At 44.1% G+C, this 11,143-nt stretch overlaps 1 protein-coding gene across 3 annotated transcripts in view; it reads left to right on the top strand.

Annotated features, from left to right (window-relative positions):
* Positions 1 to 5,256: 5,256 nt before the first annotated feature.
* The window catches only part of LMO4 (LIM domain only 4), an 18,712-nt gene continuing 12,825 nt past the window's right edge, over positions 5,257 to 11,143 (top strand). The window contains exons 1-2 of one of the 3 annotated variants that reach the window (XM_036255453.1): positions 5,257 to 6,048; positions 8,784 to 9,022. In XM_036255453.1, coding sequence (XP_036111346.1) covers positions 8,787 to 9,022 — 236 coding nt within the window. In that variant the 5' untranslated portion in view covers positions 5,257 to 6,048; positions 8,784 to 8,786. Of the gene's footprint in view, positions 6,049 to 8,242; positions 8,291 to 8,441; positions 8,589 to 8,783; positions 9,023 to 11,143 lie in introns of those variants that run through there. The other 2 variants (XM_036255455.1, XM_036255454.1) reach the window with 2 other exon arrangements.

Below are 11,143 nucleotides of genomic sequence, written 5' to 3'. Positions count from 1 at the left end.
AGCTATGGATTGAACTCCCTAATTCCACCATGGTCATTCATTATAATTAAATGGATAAATATTATCATATTTTCATCAACTTTTTTTCTGGGCAAATAGAGACCAGTATTATATTTTAAAATATTACATTTTATTATAAATCTACACAGAGAAAATACTTAATTACATCAATACTATAATTAAAAGTGACAGTAACTAAAGAAACTGTGGTTTTGGGCACTTAAAATTTCTGAATTATTAGCCTTTCTTTTACCAAGAACAATTAGTGGGAACATAAGGGGGAATAAATTATGTTTTAATGCTTTAGTTTCTCCATCAATAAATGCTCATTTCCATCGTCTGGGATAGGAACTGTAATTAATGTTAAATGGAATTGCTATTTTCTACTGGATTTATAATTTTAACATACATTTTTAGTAATATCCACCTCACATATATACAAATGGCCCAGTCATCTACATACACTCCTTTGTAACTATTACAAAATTAAATTTATTCATAATAAAATGTAACTCGACTTTAATAAGCATTGCCTGTCAACCGACTAGATCGTTTAGAAGACCCTAATGAACATATAATATACTCACGTATATAGTCTGATAATTTATTTGCAATAATACATGTAGACTATCACTTGTGCTTGAATACTGTTGACAGAATTCAGTCACAGAAGTAGGTAATATCAATAAGCCAAATAATTTTTCCTGATATCATCAGTATGAAACATATTCATATATCAAGATTTACTGATAGCCCCAAGGCGTATCTGGGGGATTTTAAAAGTACTGTTCCTATGCTAATTAACACACAGGAAGAAAGTGAGTCATTTCTTGCCACTATATGTGGCCTTGCTATGTCAGGAAAATAATTGTCACAGATATATTTCATTCTTTGCCCTCATCTCTAGAAGTTTCAAATGTCCTAATCCAACAGAATAATTAAAAGAAAAATCTACATGTTAAATTATATTTCTTATTACAACAATATCAATGCTGTTTCATTTTCCTCAGCGACCTTCTAATTATTTTATTGCAAAAAAATAAATTTCATATATTACACTATAAAAGAGAGGTCAGGAAAGAACTTCTTAAATACTGATTAATATAATTTGGTGGGACAGTTACCAAATGTAGACATTTGGATTGCTTTAAAAAACAAAACAAAAACACACGCCCTGGCCCATGTGGCTCAGTTGGGTGAAGCATGGTTCTGCGCACAAAAGGGTCACGGGTTCAATTCCGACCAGGACATGTACCAGGTTTCAGTTCGGTCCTCGGTCTAGGCATGTGAGGGAGGAAACCCATCGATGTTTCTCTTTTGCATCAATATTTCTCTCTCTCTCCCCCCACCCCTCCCTTCCTCTCTCTCTGAAATCAATAGAAACACATCCTTGGGTAAGAATTAAAAAAATTAAAAATATAATAAAAATAAGCCAAGAATGTTCTGATACAGCAACTACCTAACCCTTTATTACATGAAACATTTAGTGAGATATTGGTAAGGGATTTTAAGAAATACTAAAAGAAGGAAGTCAGTAAGTTTAAAGTAATATTATCAATATTTAAAACCAGCATATGGTTCTTTGAACAGCAGTTTTTTAGATTATGTTGTGTTTGCTTTAAACTCTTATCCTTTTTCAAAAGTATGTTTTTATTGATTTTAGAGAAGGAAGGGAGAGAAACACCAATGTGAGAACGATCCATTGGTTGCCCCTAGGCACCCTGATCAGGTATCAAACCCACAACCTAAGTATGTGCCCTAACTGGGAACAGAACCTGCAACAACGCTCCAACCACTTAGCAACACGACCAGGGCTAAACCCTTCTTCTTAAATGCTGCTGCAGTCTCCCCGACTCTATGTTGTGCAGCATCACCCCACCTCCAGCCAACAACATCACACAAAACTGGCAGGGACCTAACTGCCATTCCTTCTTGGGTTTTCTCTTTACATCTTTTGCTGAGGTATCTATCTTTTCCTGTTCTCTCCACTCTTCAACATTTTGGAATTGTTGTCCCAGACTCAAGCTTTCTGGATTCGCCTTGGCTGAACCTTTAGGTTTTAAGGGATCTCTGTGATGGCAGCAATAAAGGTAGGCAGATTTAAAAAAAAAAATTCCTTCTCAGCCCTGGCCGGTTTGGCTCAGCGGTTGGAGGGTTGGCCTGCAGACCAGAGAGTCCTGGGTTCGGTTCCCATTAGGGGCACACCAAAAAAAAAAAAAAAAAAAGTTAAAAAAAAAATTTCCTTCCTAAAAGAGACTGCCTTCAAAACAAGTTTTGCATTGGCTTTAAAGAATAAATCAAGTTTTCTTGAGAAAGAGCTGGCGCACTTTATCTTGGAGGTTGCCATGTCAGCATCCAATAGTCTGGCTGTTCTCAAGGTATGTAAGGCATGGGTCTGTGTGGAACCTCTGGCTGTCCACGGAGAGTCCTAGAGAACTATCACTTGGAGAATGGAAACATGATTATGATTCAAGGACTTAAATGAGAAGAAAAGAAGGTACGGATATAATTTGGGGGTGCCTAGGGGAAATGACAGCTTGATCTAGGATCAACATGGTTTCTACCTTTAAGATTCAAGAAAGAAACAATTTGAGTTGCTTTCTTTTCCAAAGTACTGTACTCTTATTTCTCATTGTAGGTAAGTAGGCTGAATGATGAATGTATGATGTCGGCAGAATTTTCTTGAACTGCTGGGCACAATATAACACTATTATTTTGAATTCAGGTAATTTTACTATATACCAAGACTATTCCTTTGAACACTGTTTTATATTCATTTGAAGAATACCTGAATGTAGAAATCCCTTACCCATAATGAATCTGTATGTGTTTACACAGTTTCTGTGAGTTTAGCATCAGTGGAAATCAAAGACTGACACTACTTTTCATTCAAGTGGGTGCTCACTTTCAGACCACAAATCTTGCTCTTCAGAAGAGGAGGGACTGCAAAATGCAAAGAATGCAGAAATAAAAATTACCCAGTGGTGGCGCTGTGGTTAAAGTACACCTGAATTTTTATTACAGTGAATGTATTTACTCCCTACCTCTCAGAAGAGACTGTTAGCCATTATCACTTTTGTATTTCTATAATCACAACATCAGCAAATAAAGCTCTCTGGTAATATACTCCCACCCACTCTAATCTACCAGGACATATGTAAAGATCTCATTACACACAGAATAACACTAACACTAAAACCACCTTCTAGGCCCCTTGTAGCCTAGAGTTCTATATTCAAAGTTTTATCCATCCTTCTCTCCTTTCCTTCCACAGAAACTATGTGGATTCTTTGGGGAATCACTCAGTGATATCGGAACATGTGCCTGCTTAAATTTCCAACATTTCCTTTTAAATTAGATTTTATTTTAGCATAAATACTTCAGGAAATACCTAAAGTACCACACCATTACAGAACAATGTTACGTATTCTATTTAAGAAAATCATTCTTAAAAAAGGGAAAAAAGACCATTTTGCTTAATTCCCTCACTTGTAGATGATAAAATTAAGGCCCGGAGAAGGAAATTTACTTGTACATGACAAATCATAACTTAACTGTAACCCACTAAGAGCTTGTAACATTTCCTTTTGACTATTATAAATTATTAACAAATTGAAACTGAACCAGGGAATTAAAATGTGTGCATTTGTTTATGGGGTTCCTTTCCTCATTTGGTTTAACTTAGTCTTCCTTACTAACCTTCAAGGAATATTACACCTTTTTAAGTTGGCCTTCTTTAATCACAGCCATCTGCAGCTGTTTTCTGTACAGGTCACTTTAATTACTATTGTAATTTTAATGATTTTTTAAAAAAATGTTTTTCATACATGCGCTTGATCATAAAATGCAAGTTCAAATACCAATCAATAAAAGTAAGTCATTTCATTTTGAGGTGCTAGAGTATAAAGAAATGAGTATCCAACTTGGTATTTAAAATGTTCTCTGCTCTATTTTATAAGCAATGATTATTGTTTCTTTTGCAGTCTTAGGTTTGAAAGACAGAAATCTCCACACTGACACGAAACCCATAGATGTTTAACATCTGCATTGTCTAGCCGCTTTCTCCTGCAGGTCCCTTTCTTCAATCTAGCAGTGCTGAGTGTAATACAATATGAAAACTTGTCCCACAAGGCTGGTTTTACTTAATGATACTTAGCAGAAGGGCTTTGCACTTTCATGATAATTTCCACCAGAAAAATCTCTCTGGAACTTAATAATAATAATCAGACCTAATATTAGCCTCAGATCAGAGATTTATTAAATCTATTTGGCAGAGAAGATAAAGTTGAATGACTAGGTATTCAAGCAGCTAGGCTGAGCTTTGGCCCTGGAAAGAGACTTTCCGGCTAGCACCCTAAAAGCATTCCTCAAAACTTGATTTATACTGGAAGTGACCTTTCTTACTCTCCAGCGGCTGTGAGATTGCGAATTTTGCAATTACTTTCATTGCTTTTGAGGGCTCTGAGGAATTCGGCCTCTCATCCTCCGCGGCGGGGTGGATGGAAGAGCAAGGCTTTCTCCCTCAACTTCGAATATGAGGATTGTGATTTTTTTTATCACCAACAACTGGCAAATATGAAGTGCCTAGTAGGCATTTGGTTTATACTCGGGTTAATGAGAACGGGGGCTAAGCAAGCAGTATTTAGGATCTATTGGTTTCCTTTTTTTCTTCTGTTTTCCTGTTTTTCCCTTGTTAACTAAACTTCCACCAAGGCTCACAAATCTCCAACACCGTGAATAAAAAAAAAAAAAAGAAGACCCCATCCCCCAACCCCACCTCTCAGGCATGTGTGAAGTCCACCGCGCTAAGATACCGGCACGACTTTTCTTCCCAAACAGGAAAAGACCCATTGCCGAGAAAGAGGCGAAGTAAGTTTCCTCTGGGTCTCGCCGCCTCTGGAGGGGAGGTCAGTCCCCAAGAGGCGCGCGGGGGTGGGTCCCCAGGGTTTCCCGCGCGCTCGGAAGGCAGGTGCGGCACCCCGCGCCTCCGCTCGCGATCCCGGGCAGCGCGGGGCAGCCCCGGCAGGGTCCCAGGCGTCCCGGTCACTTGTCCCCACTTGATTCGGCCCCTTTCCTTCTCCTCCCTCGGCCCGTTCCGCCGCCTCGCGCTCTCCCCCGCCCCCAGAGTCTCGTTTCAGGCATCCCTTTGTCCTTCCCCGGATTGGCAGGTTTTATTATTCCGCCTGAACAATCCGGCCGCCCAGTGGCTGAGGGTCGCTGACGTCGGCGGCAGAGCCGGGGAGTAGTTGGGATTTTGCTCTGTCAGTAACACATGTGTAAGAGCCGCGGAGGGAGCGAGTGAGCCGTGAGCCGGCTAGAGGCCAGCGCCGCCGCCGCCGCCTCCGAGCCGGGCAGCAGCCACCCCGGCAGCAGCCCGGGCAGCGGCGCAGGCTCCCGCGCGCCGGGCCTCGGCCGCCCGCAGCTCCCCGCCTACCCGACACGCCTGCCTCCCGGCCTCCGCGCCCGGCGCCGCCGCTCCCGGAGCTGTTGTTTCTGCAGCTGCTCCCTGGCCGGAGGTGCAGGAAGCTCGGCCGTGCGGCCACCGCCGCCGCCGCCGCCGCCAGCCCGGAGCGAGCGAGCGAGCGCGCGGGAGGGAGGAAGGCGGTGGAGGAGGAGGAGGAGCGGGAGGAGCGCGGGCGGGGGCGGGGGCCGGGGCCGCCGGGCGGGGGAATCTACAAAGTGAAGCCACATTGCCAAACTTGCAGCAGCGATTGCAGCAGTTGCTGCCGCTGCGCCGCGCCTGAAGCCGTGCCGCGCGGGCCGAGGGCTCCTGCCGCTGCTCGCTCGGAGCTGGAGGCGGAGGACGAGGACTGAGACTGACACTTCTGCTCCCGGCCGCCTGCCACTTACGCGGCGCCCCCCCCAACCCAGCTTCAGAGCCACGCGTTAAAAAAAAAAAAAAGCCCGTAGCCCCCTCCTCCCCTTTCCTGGTTCTGCAAGAACTCCCCCTCCCTCCAGCCAAGGCGCCCCTTCCTTGGAAGCCGAGCGGCTTCGCTCGCATTTCGCCGCCGCCGCCTCTCGCAATATTGCAATATAGGGGAAAAGCAGGTAAGGGGAGCCGCGGGCGGGGGGCGGGAGGAGGGGACCGATGGGGGCCGGGGCTGTGTTCTTGGGCTTCCTTCCCTTGACCGTCCCAGATTGCAAGTAAACAATACGTTGGCTTGGATAATACGCGGGTCTGAAACTACCGAGGCCGGCCTGCGAGCTAGCACGGAGGGCAGCCCCGGGCCGCCAGCTTTGTAGCGGTTCCTGCTTACAAAAGGGTTCTTGGAGACGGGGCTGGTGAGGACCTTGGAGGGGGGTGGGGAGATTTTCAGTTCCTAAGGGAAAGGCAGCGGGTGCTGAAAGGAGGGTTTAAGTATGAGAAGTAGTGTGGGGGAAATAGTCACGATCCCCCCCCTCCAGTAAACATTATTTTTGAAACAGTGGCAGAAAGGATCTAAGTGAACAGGATTCGGTATTGCTGGGTCTTTTAAAAAAAATTCCTCTTGGTTTGTAAGTCTTTTGTTCCAATCCAGGAGGAATCCGGTGAATCACCTAATTAAAATCAAGACATGAATTAAGCATCCATTTTTGTAGTACAAATTGCCAGCGCTACGTTTGTCCCTCCCTTGGTCTCCATTAAAAAACACCAGAGACGTTGTTAAAGGGGGGCAGATTTTGCCTCTAGCTGCCAGTTCTGCTTTCTATTTCACTGACTATCCCAGGACCTAAATTGCTTGGCTATGTAATTACTAGAGTATAAGCCTATTTAACTTAAAAGCTTTCTTTTTTTTTTTTTTTTCCAACTCTAAATGAAACTTGATGAGGGCCCGTCCTTAGTTATCAGGGGAGTCAGTTTCTGGTCAGTCCTCTTGATTCATCTCTTTTAGATTTAATCAGCATTAAGGTATTGCTTGTCCTTAAGAGCTTTAGCTAATGGGGTTACTGGATGCTTTTCTCAGTGTAATGTTTCCTTTTCAAAAAAAATATACATATATATTTACCTCTCACCAAAGATGGGGGCGGGGAAGAGCTTGGAATCTCCTCCCTCCCTCTCCCCTTTTTAAAAGGAATTCGGAGCGATTAAAACGTTGGGGGAAACAGTTTAAAGACCTAGGGCAGGAAATGCAGATTCATTTGGGTTAGGGCTGAAATTGTAACAAAAAGCAATTCCTCGAGTAAATGCATCAGATAAATCAATTTACATAAAGGTATGATGCATTCGGATAAATGCAATGCTAATGGGTTTTAGAGTGGTCTTGTTTCCAAAGTCTCAGGGTTTTGTTACAGCTTAATTGGTGCAGTTCTTATTCTGGTTTATTGTGCGGTCTCTGGACACACGTTCCGGGACTCTTTCGGAGGAAATGTGTTTAAAATCGGCCTATTTAAGGAACCCGAGTCCTTGTTTCGTTCCTTTTCCCTCGTTTTTTTGCAGCAGCCAAGTTGGGCAGGGGACAGGCAAAGTTTGCCCTCTCCCTGCTGAGGTATCAGCTGAATGTCTTGAGCAGATAGCTGGGAGCCTCGGGGGGAGCCCACACTCTCGGCTTACAGAGGACAAAGACAAAACAGGCTGCTTAATTGGCAGTAAATAACTTGATCTTTTTATAGAATAAGTGACTGGAGGAACACTAGGACTTTATTGGACTCCGGATTGGAGGCAACAAATTAATCGGTTTAGGCTAAGCTTTATAAATTGATTCCTATATTATACCCTAGTTGCTTCTCTCATGACATTCATTAGAAAGAGGGGGTAATTTTTAAAAGCAGTTTTGGTGACAGCAGGACTGGCTCAAATTTAACTTGTGCATCCTTTAATAGTGCCTTCTCGCATATTATCTGTAACCCCTCCTCCCCCTTGGAGGAACAAAGCTTTAGCATTTAAATTGCTGATCAAGGGCAGATTAGTGAGACCAAAGTGGAGAGTGTTTGTATAGGAAGTTAACAGGCATCCTAAAGTTCAATGATCTATTATACTTGCCTGTGTCCTGAAAACCCAGAGAAAACACTCATTGATCTTCAAAATGAAATGAGATTTGGAACAATAATGGGAGATGGCGGTCACCACAATGGCATGTGAAAGGTGCTGTTTAAAATACGAAAAACCAGTTTCGCAACTTTACACACCACCCCGCCCCCCCACTCTCCCCACCCCGGGTCCCTACGCCTCCCCTCCCACCACCACGCTCTCCATCTCCCCTCTGCCGGTTCCTCCCTCCTTCCTTTTCAGAAAACCGAACTATTTCTAACTAGTGAATTGCAGCTGCACTTCCCAGGGCAGAGCTCGGGAGGGAACGTGGCTCCAGCACAGGTCGCCTCCCCACTCCTCTCGGCTCGCTCTCGGGGCTCGGCCGGAGCTGGGGAGGGGCCGGGCGCGGCGGTGGGTGGGTTTGACCCTCATTTGCTGGAGGCGGGCTGCCTAGGAGGGGAGGGGAGGGGAGACGAGGAGAGGGCGGAGGCGCGGGCCGGGAGGAGGCGCTGCGAGGGGTGGAGCGAGCAGCCGAGCCTCGCTCTCGGAGTTTTGACAGTACCCAAGCTGAAATTGTCAGCGGCAGTGAGCACTGGAAAGTTGAGAGGAGCTCGTGGCCTCAGAACAAAGCTTGAGAAAAGTAAACAGGCGGCTGCTGCCGGCGAGCCTCCCTCCTTCCCTCTCCCCCTCTCCCCCCTTCCCGCCCTTGCCCTGCTGCTTCCTTCCAGCAGGTCTGGGGGGAACTGTTCGCTAGCTCACGCGGCGGAGCTTACTAACTTTTGCATCGCCCATGTTTTTTGTCTTTCTCTCCCTTTCCCCTTCCCGCCCTCTGCAGACCATGGTGAATCCGGGCAGCAGCTCACAGCCGCCCCCGGTGACGGCCGGCTCCCTCTCCTGGAAGCGGTGCGCAGGCTGCGGGGGCAAGATTGCGGACCGCTTTCTGCTCTATGCCATGGACAGCTACTGGCACAGCCGGTGCCTCAAGTGCTCCTGCTGCCAGGCTCAGCTGGGTGACATCGGCACGTCCTGTTACACCAAGAGCGGCATGATCCTTTGCAGAAATGACTACATTAGGTAAGACTTGGCTGCCCTTCCCAAGATGGGCAAGCAGAGCAGTGGCAAGGCCAAAGGTTACCAAGGGTTTTAAGGAAAGGAGCAGGGCTCCTATGAGAATACATTGTCGTCTTCACCTCAAAAACCGTATGGTTGGCTCAATTTAAGAGGTTCAAGAAGCATGTATTAATCTTCTAATTTTTAATGACAAATTAGTGGCAAATGCTGAACTGAATAAAAATTGCCCATCTGGTGGGACTGGGGCTTGTAAGTGTGCAAGGGTTGGGCACTCTGGGGACCACAGTTTTAAGTGGTCAGCCCCAAATAGACCCTCTGCTAAAAATAAACATTTCAAGTGAGAATTAAGCTGCTTTCTTAAAGCAAGGTAGGGACCTAGGTAGAATAGAGACAAAAGATTGATTCAAAAGTGTAGTTAGTGAGAAATGATTTACCTATTGTGATGGCTAATTATGATATTGACATAAGCACCTTTAAACTTTTTTGAATGTAAAACTGTGACTCTCTTTGTGTTGTGTCTCCTTGTGAAAAATGCTGATTACCCATCATTTTAAAGACTTGTGGTTCTTACAGAAACAAGAAAACCCAAAAAACTTAATGGTGATGTTTTTCTTTATATACTGTTACTTGGAGGCTTGTGCTGATTAGTGTTGGTGTGTGGTTTGTGATGTAGAATCTGCAGTTTTTAATCTATTGAGGAATATTCAGATTTGGGGTTTATTGTTGTCGTTTGTATTATTACCCTTAGTTCACAAAAGAGATTTAGGAAAAGAGACTATAGAATATACCAATCTTGCGTTTTAAAGCAATGTATAGGAACATTCATATGCCAGTGTAAGCAGTCTTTTCCAACAAGTTTCAGTTCAATTAATGGAAAGAATTCAGGAGGTCAGGTGCCTATAGGATCTTTTCAGGTGAACTCAAGCTACTTAAACTCATTAATTTGAAAGGAGGCATTTGAAGGATTACACATTTAATTTGAGTAAATGGTTTGATAGACTGATGCACATGAATGCTTCTAGGAGGTGTTCTGTTTCAACATCCAGTAATTAAAAAAAAAAAAAAACCCACACGCACACCGTTGATACTAGAGAAGTGCTCAAGAACCGCTCACTTAAGAATTGCATCTATTTAAATTTCTGCTCAAAATAGTTTTCTTTATAGTGATTAGTAGAAAATTTTGTTATTTTTTAATGGCATTGAATCAGATATTTTGTTCAAAGTTTAGCTCCATTGTGATTTTCCCCACTCTGTATCTAAAACTGAAAAGGATCCCACTGTGGTTCAGCACTGAGTATGTGTGTGTGTTTACCCCAGTGATATCATTAGTGTAAAATGATGGAGGAAAATGACATTTGGTTATTCCAATAAAGCAACCTATGTCCACTCTGGTGGCAGCCTCAACCAGCCAAGTAAAAGAAATATAGGAAGGGAGAGGGCTTTCACTTTTAAATTAAGATGGCAGCATTAATTTCACTAAGTGATCTTTTAGAAGTAAATGTTGGAAAACCAGCAGGAGCAGGAGTGTAATGCTTTCTGGTCCTCCTTCCAAGCAGTGCCATGAGCTTTGACAGTATTGTAATTAAATAGAGAGCAAAACTGTTGTGGTAAGAAAGGACGGTGGTTTGAAGTGGAAAAATTGACAGTGCTGTTCAGACACGGTGAATGGTACAGATTCATCTCTTCTCTAAGTGCCTTTAAAAAACCTTTGCTTCTGATTACCACTAATTAAAAAGAAGATGGGTCCACTTGCCTTCCCTCAGGACAAGTTTAGGCAAGTGGATTCCTGGGACTCTCCATTCCTTTCCCTATAGTTGAGGCCAAATATAAATGCCCATTTGGTTTTTCTTGGGGCTTAATGGAGCAGTAGATGTGTGTGCCGGGGGAGCCTTAATTAATTGGATCCTTATTCTCCTTCCTTTCTCTTTTCCTCTGAATTTGAAAACTGGAGTCATGCTTGCTCTTGAACTAGATACTGTCTTGAGAATCTTGGATCTGTCCCGGAGGGATGAGTTCTAGCTCAGTACCAAATTGATTGTCTCAAACTCTGCTTAGGGCTCATCAGCAGCTGACCCCCCCCCCCCCCCCAGGCCTCCAATTTAAGGAATCTGAAACCTTTCTTCA

This window comes from Molossus molossus, unplaced genomic scaffold, assembly GCF_014108415.1.
Source record: "Molossus molossus isolate mMolMol1 unplaced genomic scaffold, mMolMol1.p scaffold_m16_p_12, whole genome shotgun sequence".
Taxonomy (NCBI): domain Eukaryota; kingdom Metazoa; phylum Chordata; class Mammalia; order Chiroptera; family Molossidae; genus Molossus; species Molossus molossus.
The sequence above is the reverse complement of the archived record's forward strand: the minus strand, read 5'-3'. Positions and strand labels throughout refer to the sequence as shown.